General features: G+C 43.2%; 1 protein-coding gene across 1 annotated transcript in view; it reads left to right on the forward strand.

Annotated features, from left to right (window-relative positions):
- ADAM12 (ADAM metallopeptidase domain 12) overlaps positions 1-25,198 on the forward strand; it is a 308,866-nt gene that overhangs the window by 250,759 nt on the left and 32,909 nt on the right. Inside the window, exons 9-12 of the mRNA XM_034775646.1 lie at positions 2,835-3,030; positions 13,238-13,346; positions 13,443-13,641; positions 16,781-16,858. Of these exons, the coding sequence (XP_034631537.1) occupies positions 2,835-3,030; positions 13,238-13,346; positions 13,443-13,641; positions 16,781-16,858 (582 nt within the window). The remainder of the gene's footprint in view (positions 1-2,834; positions 3,031-13,237; positions 13,347-13,442; positions 13,642-16,780; positions 16,859-25,198) is intronic.

The raw sequence follows: 25,198 nt of genomic DNA on the forward strand, positions 1-25,198 counted from the left end.
CCCCCCGCTCCTTGTCCCCTGACTGCCCCCTCCTGGGACCCTGCTCCTAACTGCTCTCCAGAACCCCACCCCCTACCTAAGACTCCCTGTTCCTTGTCCCCTAACTGCCCCCTCCTAAGACGCCCCCCAACTGCCCCCCAGGACCCTACCCCCTACCTGTACCCTGACTGCCCAAAACTTTCTCCACTCCCCCAAAAAAGCCCCCCCCTGAACTCCCCCGTTTCTTGACTGCCCCCTCCAGAACCTCCCTGCCCCTTCTCCTGTCCCCTGGCCCCCTTACCCTGCTGCTCAGAACAGGGTGTTGGGCTCTGTGCGAGCCGGACACGTGGCTGCGCTCCCCAGCACAACACACAACCCGGTCCCTGGCCCTGCACAGTGCTGTCGGAGCCGGGCTGCAGGGGAGAGCTGCCGGCTCAGAATGCAGGGCGGAGCTCCTCTACAGCTGCTCCGGAGTCCAGCCCGGGACTTTCCTGCAGCCCTCCCAGCCGCTCGCTCTGCTCTGCCGGGGGAGGGGGGAAATCCCGGACATTTTGAGTTATTTACAAATTCCCCCCGGACGCTATTTTTAGCACAAAAAGGAGGACATGTCCGGGTAAATCCAAACGAATGGTAACCCTATATATCTGTTCATTATTATACCTAGAAATAACTAAAAATTAAGTTGGGTTAGGTTCATTTTTTTCTTATTCTATCTAGGAATAACTGACCATTGGGATTGGCTAAATTCATTTTTTTTTCTTATAATGTCTTGGAGACTGTCAGATATCTTTAGGGTCAGAATCTGTTATCAGTGATCCAGTGCAGCCTCATTGACAACAGTGTCACTGCCCACACATAGCTGAGGACAGAATTTGGCAATGAGGATTTGGGCCAGGATTCACCACTACATTCCTCTAGCTTCATACTAGTGTAACTCCATTGATTTCAGTGGAGCTACAACCATTGGTGAATCTTACATGCATATATTGTACATGTTAATAATATCTGGGGCCTGATCTTCAGTAAATAGGCATAGCTCTATGGCCCTGGCTGGTTTACTCCAGTTACTTATAGAGTCACAGATTTCAAGGCCAAAAGATCAACTAATTTGATCTCCTACATATAATTTCGTAGTATTTTCTACATCGAACCCATAACTTCTGTTGGAGCTAAAGCGTGCTTTCTAGAAACATGTTGCCTCTTGATTTATAGCCAGTTTTTATTTAATGTTGTCCAATGTTAATTTACTCCCCATCTAGGAATGTACAAATCGTTGCTGTAATGCTACTAGCTGCACTTTGAAAGCAGAAGCAGTGTGTGCCCATGGACTTTGCTGTAAAGACTGCAAGGTGAATTTGTAGAATGGTTTCTTAATGCTGTGGAGTGGCAGAATTCCATAATCATCTTAATTGCAGATTAGCAAACAAGGAGGCAGAACAAACAAATCGGTATAATTAAGCATTAAAACACTTGTGGTGTTTCATGTAAGCCGTTTAAAAAAAAAATATCAACCAGAAACAGCAGTTGAAGATACAGGGCCAAATCAATAGGCCCACCTTAATTGTGCCTGCAGTATTTGTGGCTGTTTCCACTCATGCATGCAAAATCCCTGCATTTATATGAATTTCTGCATGCAGATTTTTGCAGACGCTTCTGGGTGCTATGCCATGGCAGGCAATCAAGGTATGTTGGACATGCTTCATATGCTCTATCTGGAGGGGTTCTTGAGGATGAATGTTAATGAATTCTATTAAAACAAACTTTTTTGTTGGCAAGTCATAAGTGACAGCAAATCTTTAGCTTTGTGGCTACGGTTATGAGCAGCCAGACAGGGCTGCCACAGACAATAATATTCCTAAGTCCTCAAAACAGCTTTTGAGTATGAGTTAGTAAGGTATCTAGGCAGGGTTTCACTGAGGCTAGGAGGCACTGTTTTAAGCCTGCTTAGATGCTTTTCTAACGCATACAGTTTATCAGAGTCAGTCTTGAAGCCATTCTGTTTGTTGTCTAGAATACCTTGTTGATGCAATTAAAAATTTAGCTCGACTCCAGTACATTACCATTGTCATCTTGTTGATAAGTACTCAGAATGGCTAGGTCCCCAGTTACTGGTTAAGTTCTTTCAGCTCTGAAGAGAATGAAGTCATTCTGTTAAGCAATGCAAGGACAGGAGCAGCTATCTGGAGTGGCTACTCTCTGGGGGGGTGGGAAGATCTTGAAACATGTAAAGAGAAGCATCTTTTATGAGAAAGAGGCCACCCAGTTCAGTATTCAGGAAAGGGGGAGAGGATAACCTGTTCCTGAGTTAGTTGTATTAATTAAGACCAGTACATGTAATGTTATATGGTTAGTTTGCTGACTCAATAGTTATGTCATTACAATCGCCTTGAGCATGTAATGTAGACCCGATATCGACAGTGAACCACTGAAAATATTTTCAGCCTCACTTTTGGTCCGCACGTACAGTTGCCCTTTGCCATAAAACACCACATATTTTTATGTCTGCAGGAGCAATTAAGGAGGCCCCATGAAAAATTGATGCTAGTTCTTTATCTGTCCATTTAAAAACCAAACCACTGCAAAGTTAATTAAAGGCTAAATTCTACTCTGAGGTGTACCACATGATCTGTACACTTTCATCTAAGAGCAGAATTGTGCCCTTGCTTTGAAAATGTGCCAAAAACCTTTACACAATATGTCAAATAAATATATATAAATTGCTCAATTGTCTTTATGCTGTGCTTAATGGTCAGTTGGTGCAGAGCTACTGAAATAAAACATTAATGTGTAGCATAAATTATATCACTGGATATCTTTTATTGATTGGAATTACTGTGGCTTTTTTCTTCCTTCAGTTGAAGCCAGCAGGGATTTCTTGCAGAGACTCAAGTAATTCCTGTGATCTTCCGGAGTTCTGCACTGGAGCCAATCCTCACTGCCCAGCTAATGTATATTTACACGATGGACATCCATGCTACAGAGTAGATGGGTATTGTTATAATGGCATATGTCAGACTCATGAACAACAATGTGTCACACTCTGGGGACAAGGTAAGTTCTGAATACAAAGAGTTGGGTATTCTAGGAATTATGTCAATTTTTAATAAAATAACAAATATCATATGACTTTGGAAGGATGTGCAAGAGTGTGTTATGCAATGCAATATGTACCCATTGTGATCAGGAATACATCTGAAGAAGTTGTGCCAGTTTTTTGTTCACAAACATATTCATAGATTTTAAGGCCTCTGTATTAATAAAGTTCAGATTAGTAACCAAGTTTAGTTTTAGGCATTTGGGGCCAGATCCTCAGCTGGTGTAAAGCAACGTATCTTCATTGAAGCCAATGGAGTTACTCCAATTTACACCCTCTGAGGATCTGGCCCATAGTATTTTTTTGTTCTGATGGAACAATTTTAGGAGTTGTTTTCCCCTTTTGTTCAGAGTGGTATCTAGTGGTTATAGCAGGAGGCTGAGAGACAGTGTTCCTGGCTGCTACTAACTGGCTATGTGACTTGAGGCAAATTACTGTACTTAGGCCCTGATTCTGTCATGACTTCACTGGGACTTAAACACATGTTTAAAGTTAAGCACGTGCTTAAATGCTTTACTGAACTGGGGCCTCATGTCATCCTGCAAGGTGCTAAGCACTCTCAATTCTCTTTGAAGTCGTTAATGCAAATGGAAATGAGGCATTAAAACCTCAGGAATTAACAGCCTGATTTGTGTGTTTGTTGTGTGTACATACACAGTCCCACACAAAAGTTGCATCTGAAATACTCCACCAAATCCACCAGTACACTAGCAGCCTTACCTACAACCATAGACATACTCAGTGATGAAATTCACTTTTAAATCCCATGGATACAGGAAGTTTTCTCATGTACAAAACAAAAACACTTCGTAAGACAGTTTTCCATACAATGGAACGTTACTCAGTTGAACTGTTAGTAATTCCTGTCACTGAGATAAATCCAGCTGAAGGTCAGGAAGCTGAATTCCCAGGGCTCCATTGCCATCTTCATTTCCTGAGGAAGAGGTTCCTCTGGAAGCTCCATTCCTCAATGCCAGTTTTCTCACTAACGTCTTTAAAAATTCTGTCCAACATGGGCTGTGCTGCATCGCAAGCCTACAGCAGAGAGGAGCTACTAGGGCACATTTATTGGGAAAACGGTCTGAGATCTTGTTGAGCCCAGGGCCCAGTTGGTCATGAAACACCTTACCTGGAATTACCTCATTTGTCTCATGATTAGTTTCAATAACATGGGCATGCACATGCACACCCACACCCGTGCCAGGTCTGCACTAGAACAATGGCTCTCTGAATTACAGCAACAGACAGAAATGGTGCAGCTAAACCGGAGGGAATAACAGTATAAGGTTTTTATGGTAGGGTGATAAAACCCCTTGAGACGTTTAGCATTTGTGACGTTGCACGGTTGCTAGCTGCTGCTGTATTAATTCTCCTACTGTGGTTGCCCCTACAATGTGAACGGCCCTCTCTCTTATTCTTGCAAGCTACCATAGACATTTCTGAGGGAGAAGGAGAGGAGATTGCCAAACCCAAATCGAGGGGTCTGATTCTGATCTCACTAACACCTTTGTAAATCAGAAATAACTCCACTGAAGTTACAGAGTTACAGTGGTGTAAATCCTCTCCAGGTAAGATCAGAATCTGCCTCCTTTTCCCCATGAGAATATGTCAAACAGCCTGAGTCTTTCTTCCTAAATGAAATTACTGATACCTTGTATGGTTGTGGCTTCAATAGCTGTGTTATTTTTAAGGCACAAGGCCTGTACTGTACCTACTCCTGAATACAGTTGTGTTTGTGAGAATCAGGGCGAGATCCTCAGTTGGTGTAAAATGACAAAGCTTCATTGATTTCACAGGATCTACCCCAGTTTAGACCAGCTGGCCCACAGCTTTTAAATAATTGTTGAATCAAAGCTCCAACAGCGAAGGAAACAAAAAAAGGTCCTATATATATATGAGTACAGCAGTTGGAGTGAGTTTGAGGGCTGGATATGTGGCGTAGCCTCCAACTAGACCCCACTTAACTACACTGGAGAGGCACATTTTGGGCAGAGAGTGGTGATTCATAATAAGCATCAGTGAAAACTGGAGTATGGTTAACCAGAACACTGTATATTCTAGGTACTTAGAGGGCCCTGGTTACTGTAGTAGTGAGTGCCTTATAATCTTTTTTTGAGGTAGGAAAGTGCTGTTATCCCCATTGTTCAGGTGGGGTACTGAGATACACAGAGACCATAAGTAAAATGACTAGAATGAACCAGGCTTTTAAAAGCATCTAGATGATGTAGGAGCTTTAGTCCCAATTTTAATAGTAACTTCGGCATTTGGCAGCTTAAGTCCCTTTGACTTTCAATGACATTAAGCTCCTAAGGGTATGTCTACACTGCAAAAGAAAAAAAAACGTGGCAGTGAGTCTCAGAGCTTGAGTTTACAGACTCAGGCTTGCAGGGCTTGTGCTATGGTGCTAAAAGTAGCAATAGACCCAGGCTCGAGACTTGTTGCTCTGGGTTTATTTTTTGCAGTGTAGATATATACTCTGTGCTTAACTCACTTATGAAAACGGGATTTAGGCCCTGAGCCACTTACCCTAAGTGACTTGCCCAAGGTGTCACAGAAAGTCTGAGGCAGAGCAGTAAATAGAACGCGGTCTCCCAGATTAGTATCTAACCACAGGATCATCTGTCCTCTATGCTATTAAGTGGAAAATAGGAGCAAGGTAGAGCAGAATTACAGTAGAGAGAGAAGGAGAACCAAGCAAGGATGTTAATCAGTGAAGAATTATAGCAGAGTTGGAAATATTTACCATTTACCATTATAAATAGCAGTAATGTAATGCTGGCACAAAACAGTTTCTCTTAGAGCCTGACATTTTTATATTAACCTTAAAACAACAGATGTGTAGCTTGACTCTTTTATAGCAAAACCAGATTTTACACTTGATTGTACAGCAAAACTCCCAGCTGGTGCCAATGGATCTCAGATGTGTGAGTTGAGAGCAATTTTTTCCCCTTTGATTCAATGCCATGTAAGAAAGTGAAGTTTCAGTGGCCTCGTCTACACAAAAAAAGTTAGGTTGACCCAGCTACCTCACTCAGAGGTGTGAAAAATCCACACCGCTGAACAGCGTAGTTAAACCAACCTAACCCTGGTGTAAACAGCAGTAGGTTGATGGAAGAATTCTTCTGTCGACCTCGCTACCCTTCTCAGAGGGGTGAATCTTGATGGGGGAACCTCTCCCGTCAGCATAGTTAGTGTCTACACTGAAGTGCTACAGCAGCATAGCTGCAGTGCTGCGGCAATGTTTCAAGTGTAGACAAGCCCAGTGTTTTCTATTGTTCTTTTTATACCGCAGTAATGTGGGAATCATAAAAATACTTCCTGTAAAACAAAATGAGCCTGAAGATTCTACGATGCTTTTCTTAGCCACATCTTTATAATAGTAACAGCACCTTAAAATGTATAAATTTCACATTTGAACCCAAACTGTAATAATTATAAAAAAAAACTCTACTGTAGCCAGAGAGAAACACAGACCCTAGTTCACTCTCTCACTTGCACACATCACCTGCTCTTCTTTTTCTTCCCAAGAAGCGAGTTGGAATAACAGGAAGTCATGTGGGATAAAGCATAGTAAGGTTTCCTGTATAAATATATTCAAGTTCTTGGTCTGAGTGTCCTTCGTACATGTTGCCTTACAAAGGCCCAGTAACACCCTCCCCCCCCCATGATAAATGTTGACCCTACCTTTGTAGATCTAGTTAAAGAAAAGCCATGAGAGATATTTGAGTTTGTTTAAATTAGGAAGAGCAATGAGAATCTGTTTCAGGGAAAGAAGAACTACACTCTACCATGTTTCTTCATTGCTTCAAGCAGATAAGTCCAGTTCACATGGAGAAGTACTTCTCATGACCCTGCCACCGCCACCCAATAAAACTAGCAATATTTTAGGGTTGAGCATTAATTATACCAGGATATCATCTTTCTTAAAATAATTTGGCATGTTTTCCCAGAGTCCATTTAATCTTTGTAAATTAAGTAACCCAAGACCAAATCCTAGTCCACTGTGTATCCAGGAGTATCCAGGAGTGGCAGGAGTGCTACCGCCGCTCGTTGGGGGTAGACGTTTTTTTGTTGGCGGGAGAGCTCTCTCCTGCCGACAAACAGCGGCTACACTGCACGCCTTTTAGCTGCATAGTGTAGACATAGCCTAAGACAGCACCTGAATGACAATTTAGCATTGGAGCTACCAAACAAAGAAAGTAAGGCTGTTTGGAAGATAAGGAGCAGGAAGGAGTCTTGCAATACTCATTGAGACACCAAACCATTTCTTTCCATCGGTCTTTTGCCCGCAGGAGCACAGATTATAGACCGACCTGCAACTCTGGCCTTCTTTTCTTTCAGTCAGTTGCAACCGAAGACTGCAGTGATGTTAAATAATCCGAGTGTATGAAAGAGAAGTCCAAGCAGTCTCCTACCTCACACCTAGACACACTTGGGAAAAGTTCATAACCTCATGGATGCTCCAAGGCCTCCACAGCTAGAGTTTGGTCCTAAATCAAGGCCACTTACAAAACATATGTTTTGTGTTTCACCAAGTCTTTGGCTGGACAGAGAACACCTCTGCTGGTGGAATAAAAGAATACATAGGGAACAGTCTAAAAATAACAGTAAACTTGTTAAAGAGCATCCCCACTGTGCTCTGCCCCTAGTACACACAAGATTTTTCTCCTATTTCACTCTTGCATGTATAAGTGACAAGGTTGGGGAGGTAGTATCTTCAAAAGAGCTCTGTGTAGCTCAAAAGCTTGTCTCTCTCACCAACAGAAGTTGGTCCAACAAAAGATATTACCTCACCCACCTTGTCTCTAATATCCTGGGACCCAGACGGCTACAGAACACACTGCATACTCTTGCATGTGTGTCACTTTTAATACTAAAAGGGTAAAATGCTTCTACTTGACACATTTTTTTACATTTCTAATTCTAAAAAGTCATATTGCCATTGATTTGACCTATCGACGGTAATATGACTGAAGGATACATCAATCGTAAATGTCTTTGTATAATGTCTGCTACTCCATTGGCATTTTCTGGAAAAGCCAGATATGCAGATAAAACTATTGAAAAGAGACAAATTATTGATTTCCTGGGCGTGTGGGGGGAATGTTAACCTTTAGATTGCTGGCATTTTCTACACTGACAGGCAAATGAATCTTTAGGAAGAGAGAGTGAGTGTGTGTGTGTGTGTGATTGTGCAGCTGAGTGACACATGGCCTTCTTGTTGGATGGAGTCTGTCTGCTGGTGCTATACCCAGCCATTGCAAGTAACAGTGAGTATCATCTGAGCTCGTACCCCGTTGATATGAGAGAAGGAGGGGAGGGGGGGCTTTGCTAGATGACCATTCATTCCCTATGAGGAGTTGGTGACTCTACAACATGCTTCGCTCCCTGGTGCTGGTGTCCTCCAGGACATTCTGCGGTGCTCATCTGCTTCCTGGCCTTTTCCAAGCATGGTATAAATGAGGGCTTTGGGGAGCCAATTGCAGGCACTGGCTTTTTAATAATTAGAGGGCAGTTGACTTTGTGCTGCGGCAGTTTGGACAGCCGTGGTCATTTGTTTAGGAAGAGTTCTTCTGGTTGTATGTGTGTGTTTGCTATGGGTACTTATGGTCAAGGCAGGCGCTCTTAAGAAAAAAAAAAAAAGAAAAAACCTACAGCAGTAAATCAAGATAAATTAGGACATTATAACACAGGTTGCCCCCATCCAAATTGGCTGTTTAAACTATGGTTAAATCATTTTACCTGGAACTCAGGTCTCACCAAGCTTTAAATTGATTTATATCTATCTGCATGACTGGTAAATACAAATGAACTTTATATAACCAAATTCACAAGTATTTGAACATGATAAAACGTGATCATCACAAATTTAGGGCCAGTTCCTCCAGTCCAACTAGAGCTACAAAGTTAGTATCAAGGCCAGATTGGGACTGGTTGGGACCCAGAGTGTCCCCAGTGCAAAGCATAGCAGCTTAAAAATTGGGCCATCTTACACAGACTGCCAGCAGCCCACCGGAGCTGCTCAGGCATCTAGGAATCACCCAGATGGACGGTTAGGGGCCAGTGATGCAGGCACTATATCAGCTCTGCACCACCAAACTATTCCCCCTATACAAAGAGACTTCTCCTCTGGCCAGATAAAGCAGGTTGAGGTCTGCTTTGACACCACTGGAACAGCACAAAGCAGACTTAACAGGATGGAGAATCAAGACTTTAGCCTGCAAAACTTAGGATTCCTGCATGTCTTTCTTGTATTTATTTATACACTCTTACATGATTGATACTCATTAGTGTAGTGTCTGAGCATCAGGTCTCCCACTCACCCTGTGGGGTTATTTTCCCCATTTGAGAGACAAGGAACAAACACAGAGAGATTAAATGTCTTGCCCAAGGTCCCACAGAAAGTCTGTGTCAACACTGGGAATTGAACCTACATTTCTTGTGTCCCAGTCTAGTCCCTTAACAAGACCATCCTTCCCCTCCTTTCTGCTTTTCATTCCAGCACCTGGTACTTCTGTGTTTGTAACCTCCCCTACTGTCAGCACTCACTCTCCTTCCCAGATTCTAACCCTCCTTCTTCTCCTGGATGGTATTTTAAAGTATTTTTTAATTAAAACAGGTCATAGAAGCATCTGAAACCACACAACATTTCTCTGTTTCTATATTATAACTAAAGAAATGAATTTATCAGTTCGCACATCTGAAAAAAAATATCTATCCAGGCTGACAACTTTAATGGCATGTTTTAACGTGATGTGATTTCAGATGGCTGATTTAATTCTTTGAAAAAAAGATTTGTATGGGAAAGGCTGATAGGACCTTAATTATAGGGTTGCAATGCTATAATTATCAATAGCAAAGTGAAATAAACTCCGCTCATTTAGATCAAGGAGCTTAATATTCACTGGAAATATTTGCACAAACCATTTTGTTTCTGCCTCTTGAAGTAGCAAAATAGAGAAAGACAGCACTTTCTGCTTCCGTTTGTGTGCTGAAATTGTGATAAATGGGCTTCTTCAAGAAACACAACATTATGATTTTCTTCCGTAAGTGTCCTTTGAAATCTTTCTTTTAACCCAGTAACTCCATCTGTTCACTTTCCTCATACATTTATATGTTTGCAGCTATAATAAAATCCAAAGCTGGTAAAAAGACCAATCTGGAGAAGGCTGCAGCCATCCGAATCCCAAGCCAATAAATGTTGTGCTTTCAATTAGGAGACAGAAACATAGCGCTAGGCTTTGGTTTCCAGACTACAGTTGACCAGTGGGAGTTGGTTGCTTTTACATGCAGAATATTCAGAGCCTGGTAGGAATGGACTTTCTGTTCTCTAAAAGGTCTATTCTCTTAATAAGTAACATCAGTTGGAGTTGAACGTTCCCGGTGCGCTAGAAGAGACAGATGTGTCCCCTATCCAGCAAGGCCTCTTTTGTTATCTTTAATGTGCTTGCTGCTTACACATTTAAAAATATAGGTGGGTGTCCCACTCTAAAGATTCAGTCAGAAAATAAAAATAAACACCAATCTGCTCTCCTTCATCCAGATTCTTATCCAAGTAATGGCCATTGCCTCAGTGAACCCTGATTGCTGGTCTTGAGGCAATGTATGCAAGCAATGCTTTTGCTTTTCTGGACCCACATACCATTCTGGTGCAAACATATCTGTGCTTTGGACTGCCAGAGTGAAGCGTTCTCTTGATACACGCTCAGGGGAAGTGTTCATTACTGTAGTAATATAACATACTGTGTAAGAGGTTTCCCAGCTGAGAAGAAGAGACCAGAAGCAGGTGCACAAGATCTATTCAGTGCTGTATTCCTTAAGTCAGTTATGAAAGCTGGGGCTAAATAATTAAATCTGTGCAGAGGTAAGAGGAAACAGAATTAGGTATACACCTCTACCCCGATATAATGCTGTCCTCGGGAGCCAAAAAATCTTACTGCGTTATAGGTGAAACCGCGTTATATCAAACTTGCTTTGATCCACGGAGTGCGCAGCCCTGCCCCCCCGGAGCACTGCTTTACTGCGTTATATCCGAATTCGTGTTATATCGGGTCGCTTTATATCAGGGTAGAGGTGAACTTGATTTTTTAGCTTATCTCCTCTTCTTCCCCATCCCACTTTCCCTCTCAAAAACCAGTCATAGCCTGTGCACGTTTTAATGTTTGATGCTGAATAACCATTGGCCCTGAACTGAAAAGTCAAGAAGGAAACCACATAGAAAGTGAAATTTGCATTTTCACTGGGTAGTTTCTTTTTCTAGATGCTTCAATCAATTTACAATTGTTGCCCGTGGTTTTCTGAAAAAAAGTGCAAGGATCCCGTGTGAGTCCTTTTTAATAGTCTCAGATTAGAGAAGTGTCCTGAACTCAGCAAGCTTGATATTAATCATTCAAAGAATTTCAGGTGCTTGTCTTTCTCTCCAGGAGAGCAGCAGCTCATATTTTGTTCCCTCTATTCTGGGTTTTCCAATTTCAATATGTAAAAAGTTAGAGGAAGGTGGAGAAGCCATCTAAAACCTCTCTTTAAGATTGCACATTTTGTTCATTGTAGCATTACCTTGCTGTTCAGTTAAGGATATTCTATTAGTCAAGCTTCTGACTGTGAAATGTAGATAATTAATTGAGGCTTTAATCTTTGCATTATTAGTGAAAAGATTCACACTAACTGTAACTCTTTTTATCATGTTTAATTTTATTCTCCAAGAGTATGAAACTCTTTTTTTAACCTCCCTCTTTTAAAAGTTTTTCCCCAAAAGTGCAGGATTTTTACTATATACACATGCTTGGAAACAGCTCAAAACATTTGGCAATTGTAATGCTCACTAGGATATTCTGTTTCTGTTGTTAAGGATTAGGGATTTAATGTGTTAAAATTGTAATATTCTCAGCCTGCAGGTTTCCAAATCATTTTGTTTTGTTCTTTCATTTTCCTGATCTGGACACAAGTCCAATGCTTGTTGGCTGTATTCTACACGAGGGCCTTTTTTGTCAAGGGCCACTGGCATAGCTACATCAATGCTATCAATGGTGTGAATGCTGGTGCAAGCAGAAGTCCAAGCATCTGCTTGAACTTTAACTACTGTGTCATCTAACTCTTCTCAGAGCAAGTTGTGGTGCTTGGAATGCCAGTAATGACTTGCATATGGTGTATGCCAATAATGACTTCTCCATGGGGCTAAACCTGTTTAACCTAGCAGATAAAGAAGGTGTAACAAGAACCAAATGGCTGGAAGTTAAAGCCACGCATTCAAATTAAGTATAAAGCATGAATATCTAACAGTAAAGCGCAATCACCATTGCAACAACCTATCAAGGGCAGTGGTGGATTCTCCATCTCTTGAAGTCTTCACATCAAAACTTGGGTGCTTTTCTAGAAGATAATGGTTTAGTCAAATACAAGTTATTGGGCTGAGTACAGAAGCAACTAGATTAAATTCTATGGTCTGTGTTATACAGGAGGTCAGACTAGGTGATCTAAAGCTCCAATCTGGCTTTAAAATCTATGAATCTCTGACCTGTCTATACAAGCATACCCACCTTTGCTATCACCAAAGAAGATGCACTGGTGTTGGGAATTTTTTACATTAAAAAGGCTAGTGTAAATAAGGTGCAGGTGTCATGTAGCTTCATAGTCTCCTAACTCTGCCCCTTCATTAGAGTATTACCCTTCCCTCAAACCAGTCCTTCCTCTTGTTTGGAATTTTTGAAGAACTGCATGTGTTTTATGAGCTCTTTACATATCCCTTTCTCCCCATTTCACTCAGTGACCTAGCACTTCTCTTTGGCTATCCTTTAGCTCTTAAGTTCTCACTTAGCTACTCTGAAGGGAAGAGAGCCAACTGGCAAACTATTCAAAATCTGTCTTAGCCAAACTAGTTACAATTGTTATGTCCTAGGAGGATATATGAGGGACACCATCTAGAAATCTTAAAGGAGAATTAAGCCTGCCATGTTTATCAATTAGCCTAGCCAAGAAAGACCACCAGCTGTGGACAACCCATACATTCAGGTTGCTCCGTTAGCAGGCTGACCGAGCACAAGTGTTTTGCTGTGCTTTGTCTGTATGCAGGCTACATCTTACCTTCAACTACAACACCAGTGGAGCGCAAAGAAAAGTATTAAGAACACTGCATCAGATGAAAGTCTTGATTTGTTTTTGTTTCAGGTGCTAAACCCGCCCCTGGGATCTGCTTTGAGAGAGTCAATTCTGCAGGTGATCCTTATGGCAACTGTGGCAAAGACGCCAAAAGTTCCTTTGCTAAATGTGAACCCAGGTAGGGTCTCTCTTTGTAACCAGAACAACTGACATTGCAACACAAGCCACAGTTTTTGGATATCTTTACAATTATTGAAATCATTTTTCCCTTCAGAGATGCTAAATGTGGAAAAATTCAGTGTCAAGGGGGAGCAAATCGACCTGTAATTGGTACCAATGCTGTTTCCATAGAAACAAATATCCCGCTGCAGGAAGGAGGCAAGATTCTATGTCGTGGTACCCATGTGTACTTGGGAGATGATATGCCTGATCCTGGTCTCGTTTTGGCAGGCACAAAATGTGAAGATGAAAAAGTAAGATTTAAAAATTACTCTCCAAGCAGCTAATTCTCAATGTATAAAAGTGGAACTTTGCCATCCTTGTGTTTCAAATCTCTGTGTACTATGACAAGTGTCACTTTTTTATTATATTATCTCTCATTGTCTTCCGTACCCTCATAATGAGCCAGATTTTTACCTACTCCTTCACTTTGCTTCTGTTTTTGAACCCACAGTTTTGCATGTAGAATGTAAATCACTTAGACATGATTTATGAGCACAGTCAAGTATTTTTTGTACAAATAGCAGAGATTTTACCTCCTGCAAAATAATTCCAGAAGCCAAAATAAAGGCCAAGTATTGAAAATCTGGCTAAGTATACTTATTGCTGGGAGCTATACCTGGACATTAGGATTGTAATTAATCAGGTCTGCATGTTGTCTTGATTCAAGATTTGTTGTTTACACTATTTTACAGAATTCATTTGTTAGGTCAAAAGATTTCCATACACAGGGTACTCAGGACTTCTTGAATGTTCTTTAGACCCATTCAGAGCAACCAGTTTGTGTTTAATGAAACATAAGATTCAAAATATGTGTCCATGAATTTTCAAACCAATATCCAAAACTTTCAGAGTCCAGGATGTTTCTTGAGCTCTGCATCATTGCCGGCGCTTTTCCTGTGTAGAATTACAGGTGTGAGGCTAATAAGAATTGCAAAATTCTAATTAGCCTCACACCAGCTTTGGAATGTGTTCATGAGATTTTGCTAATCATTGCTCACACTTCCATTTTTCACTTCAGAAAAAACTGTTTATTGAAATTGAGGCAATTGCTAAGAAGAAAGGCAGCTTCTGCCTGCAAAGAATGGCCTTTCACTTTAAAGGGAAACATAAACCAATTGTTGTGCAGCCACCAAAGCAGATTTTTGCACACACACGCTTGCGCGCATACACACACACACACACACATATTTCACAAGCATTGCTAATTGTCTTGCACATTTGTAGTACAGTTTCCATCTTGGCACCACATCCATAGTTTTGGGTGGAGAGGAAAAGAGCAGCGGGGGTAATGGGAGACAGAAGAGCCCTGGGGACGTTAGAATGCTGTGAATTTATTGGGGGAGGGAAGAATGGTGTCCCGGAACTACTGAGGAGGAGGGGGAAGGCATGCTATTGGAGGATTGTGGGCAGAAAGGAAAAGGGGGAAGAGCCTAGAAAAGTTTAGATAAGTTAAAATGGTCTATAAAATGGCTTTTCAAAGAGAAAACTAGTGAGGAATCCAGTGGTATAAAATCCCCCCATTCCAGTTCAGTAGTGAATATCTAATCTTTCTAATCTGTCTAATCGTATACATATACACACACTATTGAATATACAGCCTAATACTTATGAAATTGTATGTTTTACTTTCAAGGCATTACCACATTTGTATTATGGATTCAGAATATGAATTTAAATATTCTTGATTTTTTTTTTTATGCTGAAGATACACAGTTTAAAATGGAGCCATTTTAATGTGCTCAGAATTCTCTGTGCTAGTGCACTCTGAATATCTGAATTGTGAATACTGCTGTAATCAGAGCATATTCACTGCATGCATACACGTGGATGCCAATTCACTTTAATTTGTTTCCCGTTTTTCTTTCCCCCAGGGGATAACTGCCCTGATTAGACTTCCCTTTTGTCTACTGCCATCACTTTTACCCAGCCTGCTGCTAATTATTGTGACTGCCTTGTAATCCTACTAAACTGAACTACAGAGTTCAAGGAGAGCAGAATTTATACACGGGGTTTTTTATTGTTGAGCTAGTGTAGTAACAGTCATTCCAATCGTAATATTTTCTTCAGCTTGAATTGGATAACTTTTCATTACCATCAGTTACATCAGTCATTTCAGTTTGTATTGGTTGGTCCTTTTATTAGATGGTGCTAATCTTGCTTTATCCCAACTTTCAGCTGTGTGGGAAGAGTGACGTTAACTCTCTGTAACGATTGCAAAACAAAGAATTTTGCATGTGATTATATGACACTCTATATTTGTTAATTTCCCCTTAACAAAAGGGTAAAAGCTCTTCCCCTAGGCTAATGCTAATTTGTAATTTCCTGTGAGATGATTATTTTACCTAATCTGCAACTCTATTTATAGTTGATTTAAAAAATAATTTAGCTTGAAAAAATTCAGTTAGAATCATTTAGATTTATCAGATGAGATGAAATTAGCCCCTCCCCCCCCAGCATTGATCAGTGTTCTTTTGAAACTGTTCAGAAATGTCCAGACATCCTGGGCCAGCTCCTCCACTGGTGTAAATCAACATAGCTCCACGTAATGGTGTAAATTGAGCTATGTCAATTTATACCAGCAGAGGATCCAATTTTTTAATTCAGGAAGTGGTCTGTTGGCTTGTGAGAATTCTAATACAGCCAGTTCAAGTACATGAAAGAATCCAGTTTGGCATGTTCATAGTTCTGGAAAAATAAGAACACAATTATTTAAATAATAAAGTGTTTTAGTAGTTGTTAATTTTCAAAAACTAAGAGACAAATCCTCACCTAGTGTAAACTGGTGTAGCTCCATTGAAGTCAGGATATAGCCTTCGATATCAAATAGATCTGAAATTCAATCTTGCAATACCCTGCATGCTAGTCAAGAGTGATACCAACATTTACCTTGACCTGGGATTGAAGTGGATTTGAACCCAAAGGATTTACAAGGATGATAATTTAAAGGACATACTTTTTTAAAGTATTTAGGCATTGCTGAGCTCAGTGTCGCAATGCCTAACTGATTTAGGAACCTAAGTCTTGTTTTCAAAAGTGATTGAGGCATGTAGAAGCCCAAATGCCATTGACCACCATGCTTGGAGCATAAGTGCCTAAATTCCTTTTGAAAATGAAACTTAGGCTCCTGAATCAGTTACACATTGCAACACTGAGTGCAACAACACCTAAAAATCTGGGCCATAGGTTCTGATTCTGACCTCCCTTCCATTGCTGTAAATCAGGGATAACTCCACTGGTGTGAAATCAGTTGCCGCATAGGCAAATCAGTAAAATTGCTACTGGAAAGGTGATAGATGAACAAATGTAGCTGTAAGGATGTAACAGTTTGCTGTGTGCACCCTAGGTATGTTTTTTTCAGCAACATTAAAGCTGATCTTTCTCATTTTGCAGATCTGTCTTAACCGCCGGTGCCAAAATACTAGTATATTCGGTGTTCATGAATGTGCAACAAAATGCCATGGACGCGGAGTAAGTATTACAGAAACAATTTTTTGCAGTCAGTCAATACCCAGTTGAGCAATAAATCATTCATTTGTAACACCTCTGGAATCCATGATTCTTTGTAATATATCAGTCAAAGTCTTTTCAACATTTCACTCTAAAGATATTAATTTTCAGTGCCCTTTACACTGCGAGAAATTAAATGTGATTTTTATTTAACAAAAAAAATTGATCAAGTAGTAATTTATCTTTTTTTTAAATTAACATTCTGTGATTAAAAGGAATTGTGTCATCTTCAAAGTGATTTTAAGCCTACCCTTCCTTCATGAAGAATTTCCTATTAACATTTCAAACAAGTTGTTTCTCTGTGGTCCCAGCAGTGAGTTATAGTATGCATCTGAATTGAGATTTTTCAAAAAGCACTTCAAAAAGGATTACAATTAAAAAAAATAGCAAAACCATGGTGACTGCAGTGTGGGAATTACAGACAAGTCACCTTAATTTCAGTACCCAGAAAGATAATGAAGCAAATAATTAAGCAAATCAATTTGTGAACAATCTAGAAGATAATAAGGCTGTAAGATAATAAGGCTATAAGTAATAGCATGGATTTGTCAAGAACAAATCCTGTCAAACCAACCTAATAGCTTTTTTTGACAGAGTAACAAGCCTTGTGGATAGGGGAGAAGCAGTAGATGTGGTATATTTTGACTTCGGTAAGGCTTTTGATACTGTCTCACATGACCTTCTCATAAACAACTAGGGAAATAAAACCTAGAGGGAGCTACTATAAGGTGGGTGCATAACTGGTTGGAAAACCATTCCCACAGAGTAGTTCTCCGTGGTTCATAGGCAAGCTGGAAGGGCAAATCAAGTGGGGTCCCGCAGGGATCAGTTCTGGGTCTGGTTCTGTTCTATATTTTCATCAGTGATTTAGATAATGGCATAGAGAGTACACTAATAAAGTTTGCAGACGATACCAAGCTGGGAGGGGTTGCAAATGCTTTGGAGGATATAATTAAAATTCAAAATGATCTGGACAAACTGGAGAAATGGTCTGAAGAAAATAGGATGAAAATTCATTATGAACAAATGCAAAGTACTCCACTTAGGAAGGAACAATCAGCTGCGCACATACAAAATGGGAAATGACTGCTTAGGAAGGAGAACTCCAGAAAGGGATCTGGGGGTCATTAGAGGATGACAAGCTAAATATGAGACAACAGTGTAACACTGATGCAAAAACAACAAACATGCTTCTGGAATGTATTAACAGGAGTGTTATTAAGCAAGACACAAGCAGTAATTCTTCTGCCCTACTCCAGGTTGATTAGGCCTCAACCGGAGTACTGTATCCATTTCTGGGTGCCACATTTCAGGAAAGATGTGGACTAATTGGAGAAAATCCAGAGAAGAGCAACTATGGTCTAGAAAACATGACCTGTGAGGGAAGACTGAAAAAACTGAGAAGGGACATTATAACAGTTTTCAAGTACATAAAAGGTTGTTACAAGGAGGAAGGAGGAAAAATTGTTCTCCTTAAACTCTGAGGATAGCACAAGAAGAAATGGGCTTAAATTGCAGCAAAGGAGGTTTAGGCTGGGCGTTAGGAAAAATTTCCTGCCAGGGTGATTAAGTACTAGAATAAATTGCCTAGGGAGGTTGTGGAATCTCCATCATTGGAGTTTTTTAAGAGCAGATTACACAAACACCTGTCAGGGATGGTCTAGATAATGCTTAGTCCTGCCGTGAGTGCAGGGGACTGGACTAGATGACCTTCTGAGGTCCCTTCCAGTCCTATGATTCTATGAAAGTTACATGAGATAGATTTAGATTTAAACCAGTTATGATAATCTATTTCAGTTCACAAAACTTTTTAGCAATAAAGAGCACCTAAATGTTTTTAAACACAATTTATTTTTCATAAAGGTGTTAATTATGTCAAACTACATCATTTTAATCTTGATGTGATGCACGATTGGTTCATTTGTTTCCGTGAAAGCCTGTGCCAACAGAAATCATGCTTCAAGAACTATAGGAACTAAAAATCCCTTTTTATAATTAATAGATAATATTATAGCTTTTGTTTTGAGAAGATTTGCAGAATCAATGATAACATAACTTCAAGTGCTTGCTCATGTCGATTCCATTCTAGGTGAGTGCGCACCCACGTGCACAGTTGTCAGAGATTTTTGCCTTAGCAGTATCTGTAGGGTCAGCAGTGGCGCCCTCTGGAGTGCTGTGCTCATGCGTCAGTATATTAGGCATTGCCAGCCCTATGCCCTCTCAGTTCCTTCTTACCGCCCATGATGGTTGGTCGGAGAACCTTCCCCTTGCCTTGCAAGTGGATAGCGGTTCTCTCTAACTCTCATTGTTGTTAACTTTGTATGTTGTTTGTTTACAGTAGGTAAGTGTTAAGTAATGTTACTTAGTAAGTTAGAGTCCCAGTGGGGATTTAGCCCCAGGGTTGGGTATGCCCCGATCCCTGGGTTTTAAGCCTTGTTCTGCCTGCAATAGGCCTATTCCTGTTAGTTAGCTGTCACACGTGAAGGACAAGTGTCGCATTTGCAAGAACTTTCATCCTCGAACTCGAAAGCAGCGCAACATTCGTCTAAGGGCCTTCCTCATGGAGGCTGCTCTTTGCCCGGCATCAGCGCCTTCCCGCTCTGACTCTACGCCCAGCACCTCGGCCTTGGTGCACCGCCAACACTGAGGTCCACCCGGTCCTGCTCCCTTTCGCCGGTGGCCAAGAAGCGTCTGAAGAAACGAGACTCCCCGGCAACGAGCAAGAAGGGTCAAGGGATGTTGGGCAAAGGACCCAGTTCAGGCCACCCGCCCACTCCAGAGCCACAAAGGGGTACCTCTCTGGATGGACGCCCCAGTCCCCGCTAGGGATCCACCACCGACTCCCAGGAACGGTAGGGCACCCAGCCACTTGGTAGGGCCATTGATGTCTGAGGCCCTCCCGATGGCCAGGGATCAGAGAGCTCTCCCAGCGCTGCCAGTGCAGTGCATGGTGTTGGATCCGGCTAAGGTTTCCCAAAGGGGTAAGTCAGCCATGAGACCTCCTCAGCGGGCAGCCAAACGCTGTTGGTCTCCAGAGCAGATGCAGTGTTCCCCATCTCCGTGGCTAGGATCCCTGACTCTACAACCTAGGTCTCCTGTCAGACAGCCTAGGTCACCAGCACTGCGCTTGCGGTCACCATTGATGTGCCTATGGTGAGATGTGGTCTCCGTACATCCAACACAGATCATCCTCCTGCCAGCCTATCCCTCGGCATAGATCTCCATCGGTGCATCATTCCCCTCAGATATGGGACCAGTCATTGGCATGGCACTGATTTCCCTGCCTCCAGTACTGGTCTTTGGAGAGGCACCAGTCCTTCAATTCGAGGCATCACACTTCCACGGCTACGGTCAGCTGCCAGACGCATGCTTTTATGACCCCACGCTGGTCACCGGAAGGGGACTCATCCAGATCAGAACAGGACTTCAGCCCCTCACCATGACAGCAGCAGCCCTTGTAGGTGCCCGAGACCATCTCGGCTTTCACGGTGCCGACCTGGTAGCAGGGCCGGTGGCAGGCACAGTGGCCATATTGGAACGCGGGGGGCATGCCAGTTATGCCAATGCCCTTCTCGCATTACTCCTCCCTTGCTGCCTCGGAGAAGCAACCCACAGCACCGATGGCACCGGGCTCAATGCGCAGAGCATAATCTGATACTGCAGTAGAGGAGTGGGTGCCCACTCCAAAAGAATCTTTCCCCACAGGAGACAATGTCCCAGGCCCTCCCCAGGTGGTCTAATCCTCATCCTTGTCACCAGACAAGGCAGTAGCAGGGCCCTCAAGCGCCAGACCTCCTGATGACTTTAAGGAGCACCAAGCCTTGCTCAGAAGGGTGGCTTCGAACTTGGGCCTGGAGGTAGAAGAAATGGCAGAGCAGCCTGACACTTTATTCAATGTGCTTTTGAAAGTTTATTTGAGGTCCAGCCTTCAGTTTAGGGTGTCAAACCACCAAGCTTTATTGGGGAGATACAAAATTTTAACCTGTGGGACTCCCTCAAAAAGTTTAAAGACTCGCTACCCCAGGACTTGGCCCAAGAGTTCACCACCATCTTGGAGGAGGGTACCACAGTGGTAAGGACCTCCCTCCAGATGGCCTGGGACACGGCCGATTCGGCAGCCAGGGTCGGCGCCTCCGCCATGGTAATGAGGTGCAGTTCCTGGCTTCAATCCGCAGGTCTGTCCCAGGAGGTGCAGTCCTCCATCCAGGACCTCCCGTTCGATGGGAGCGGTCTCTTCTCCGAGCAGACAGATGCGAGGCTGCATGGACATTCGAGCCAAATCCCCTCCTGCACCAAACTCCCTCCCAGATCCCGCACCCCTCACCCTCTCCTGCACCCCAACACTCTGCCCCAGCCTGGAGCCCCTTCCTGCACCCAAACTCCCTCCCAGAAAGAAACTAATATAACATCTGTTCTAAGGTAAGAAGTAGGCCATTTTGAATTAATTTAACTATATTTTACATGTTTTCAGACTGAAATGGAACTACAGAACAGTTTTATGTTAATTAAAAGGCAAGATTAGTATAGAGTTAATGCCATAATTGTGATCGTTTTGTTTTAAATTAGGAAAAAGACTTGTATACAGGGGCCCCACAAAATCTAATAGCCCTGGCCCCTTGGAGAGTTAATCTGGCCCTGATCAGAGTATCCGGCTCGAGCAGGCTTTGCTGTGGTCGATATTGGACTACCTCTGCATCTCAAGCTCCATGGCCTGTTTCTTTCCTCAATTAAGGTCCACTTGGCACTATTTCAGCCTTCCACCCTCCATTCCAGGGCAGGTCGGTCTTTGCTAACAACATGACAATCAGGTTTTTGAAAGGTCTGGAGCAACTCTATCCACGTGTTCATGACCGTGTCCCTCCTCGGGACCTGAATCTCATGTTGACGCGGCTCATGGGTCCCCCTTTTGAGCCTTTGGCTTCCTGCTCCCTTCTTTTACTCTCCTGGAAGGTCTAATTCCATTTTACAAGGACACGGTCCAGCTGCGACCACACCCATTTTTCCTGCCTAAGGTTGTTTCACAGTTTCATGCAACCCAGGACATATACTTACCTGTCTTCTTTCTAAAGCCTCATAAGTCAGATGAGGCACGTAAATTACACTCTCTGGACGTCAGGCGAGCATAGGCTTTTACATCGACAGGACCAAGCCGTTCCGTAAGTCAACGCACTTGTTTGTCACGGTGGCGGACGGGATGAAAGGTCTTCCAGTGTCCGCCTAGAAGAATTCATCATGGATCACCTCCTGCATCTGTTTTTGCTATGATCTGGCTAAAGTGCCTCCACAGCAATTGTAACCACCTAGACAACAAGGGTGCAAGCCTCATTGGTGGCCTTCCTGGCCCAAGTGCCGATTCAAGATATCTGCAGGGCCGCTACCTGGTCATCTATTAATACTTTCATGTCTCCTTATGCACTTACCCAGCAGATCTGAGATGATGCTGTCTATGGTAGAGCAGTGTTGCAAGCCGTACAACTGTGAACTCCATGCCCGCCTCCATGGATACTGCTTGTGAGTCACCTAGAATGGAATCTACATGGGCAAACACTCGAAGAAGAAAAAATGGTTACTTGGTTTTCATAACTGTTATTCTTCAAGATGTGTTGCTCATGTCCGTTCCATTACTCGCCCTCCTACCCCTGAGTCGGAGTTGCAGACAAGAAGGAACTGAGGGGGCGTAGGGCCTGTAGCACCTAATATACCGACGCATGAGCGCGACATTCCAGAGGGCACCACTGCCGACTGTATGGATACCGCTAAGGCAAAAATCTCTGACGACTATGCACGTGGGCACGCACACACCTAGAATCTAATGGACATGAGCAACACATCTCAAAGAACAAGTTACGAAAGGTAAGTAACTGGGTTTTGTCAGTGTGCGGAAATAAACATCGATTTACAGATTGGCATGTGTACATCAGTGTTATGGAGAACACATAGTGACTTCTAAGAAGCAAAACAAGAACTTGCAGAGTTGGAGATGGTAATCCTTGTAGAGCTTTAATTAATAAATAAGTGTAGCATAAATGATATTTTTAACTGTCCTTCTGTATGTGGAAAACAAATCAAATGTAATGTTTTATATGACTCTGGAATATTTTCTTTGAAAGTACTGTGAGAGGAAGCAAAGGCTGAGTAAATGATTATTTTTATTGAACTATGCAGACTCCCCAAAATACGGCCTTACTGAAAACATGCAAATTGGCTTCCTCAGAAAAAGCATCTTGAGAGATTATTTAACCTAACTAGATTGTCTTGAACAGGATTCTACTGATCAATCTGTTGTCAAGTTTTCCCATGGCAAAGGTTCTGCAGAGCAGTGATGATCAATGTCAGTAGCACTAAGGACCTCCTTGGCACCTTGCCATAAATGCGAGTGTGAGAGTGATAAAGTGTAACTCTGCCTTGCTGAGCCCTATGCAGCACAATGTTTATCTCGTTCAATCATACCATAATGGCAAAAGGTGCATCATTAGCCGCTGCTTAAAATCCTGGCAGCACCTCATTTGGATGGGAGGAGAGGGTCTTCCCCTGGGCGAGAACTGAAGGGCTAGCCCTTCGTTGGAGAGCTGAAGGTTTCTTTTTTTTTCTTTTTAGTATCTCTCCCAAGAATAAAGCACAGGGATCCCATTAGCTCATTCTCCCTTGTGCAACGGAAACAGGTTGTTATTACCCTATTGGTAGGGTTACCATATGTCCGGATTTTCCCAGACATGTCTGGCTTTTTGGGCCTCAAATCCCTGTCCGGGAGGAAATCCCAAAAAGCTGGACATGTCCGGGAAAATAGGGAGGGAGAGGTCGTGGGGCTTGGGTCTGGGCCGGAACCGCTGGGGCCGGCGGTGCTCGGCTGGGGGCCGGGGCCACTGGGACCAGCGGTGCTCGGCCGGGGGCCGTGGCCGGGCCGTGGCTGCTTGGCCAGAACCGGGGCCCGAGCCGAGCTGGGCCAGGGCAGGCCGGAGCTGCTCGGCCGGAACCAGGGCCTGTGCCCCAGGGTTCAAGCCGAGCCGAGCGGGAGATGCCGGGGCCAGAGCCTCTTGGCCTGGGCCGGCCGGCCGCCGGAGGGAGCCGCTCGGTCCAGGGGGCCGGAGTGGGCCGCGCTGCGCCCCACCCCAGGCCCAGCCCCCGCTCCAGCCTCAGCCCCAGCTTACCTGCTGCCTCCCTGTTTCAGGCTTCCCGCGAACATTTGATTTGCGGGAAGCAGGGGAGGGGGAGGAGCAGGGGGGGCGGAGCATTCAGGGGAGGGGGCAGAGTTGGGGCGGGGACTTTGGGGAAGGGGTGGGGGCAGGGAAGAGTCAGAGTTGGGGCGGGGCTGGGGCGGAGTTGGGCAGGGAAGGGGCGGAGTTGAGGGGGGACCGGGGCCCCGTGGAGTGTCCTCCTTTTTTTAAATTAAAATATGGTAACCCTACTTATTGGGTCCGTTCCTTGGTGCTCCCTCATGCTGCAGGGAGCACTCCCTGAGTGAGCCATGTGCTTCTATCTCTGCCTAACTATAGGCTAAGCAAATAGAGCACCACTGTGGGACACTAGTATATATATATATATACACCTCTACCCCGATATAAGACGAATTCGGATATAACGCAGTAAAGCAGTGCTCCGGGGGGCGGCAGGGCTGTGTGCTCCGGCGGATCAAAGCAAGTTCGATATAACGCGGTTTCACCTATAATGCGGTAAGATTTTTTGGCTCCTGAGGACAGCGTTATATTGGGGTAGAGGTGTATATATATTTTCAGGTCATGCAAATCTAGTTTCAAGGAGAAAAGTTTTAGTCACAGGAACCTGGGGCAGGTCAGGTCTCTTCAGAGGTGTCCACCTTGCACCATCCTTCTCATCTGTCAAGATCCCTCTTCTTTCAACCTGCATATCCAGTGTGATCAAACTCTGTCCTGCTTCCAGTTCCCTGTCTCCTCCCTTTGGCTGGGAATGTTGGTCACCCTTATTGCTGAGGCCTGAGAAGTGGCAGAATCAGTAGGCAGTCCAGCACAGGTAGGTTAGGATTGGACAGAGAAGCAAGCTGCTCCGGCATTGTTGGGGCATTAGGAAGGTGAGAGGAATCTTGTTCCTTTCAAGGGAGAAGGAACAGGAGTTGTGAGAAAGGTTTATAGTTCCAATAGAGGTACTAGATGGCACTTACAGTTCAAGTTATCACCTGCAATATGTGAATGGTGATTTAGGTTCCACGTTGCTATTAAGCTATACACATTTTGAAAAATGTATAAGTAATTGTGTTTAATCGAGGTTGTGGCAGCAGGCTGATTTGGATGTGTCCTTGTTGTGACATGAGCTTTAATCCCCATGCAT

Source organism: Trachemys scripta, chromosome 7 (assembly GCF_013100865.1).
Source record: "Trachemys scripta elegans isolate TJP31775 chromosome 7, CAS_Tse_1.0, whole genome shotgun sequence".
Taxonomy (NCBI): domain Eukaryota; kingdom Metazoa; phylum Chordata; order Testudines; family Emydidae; genus Trachemys; species Trachemys scripta.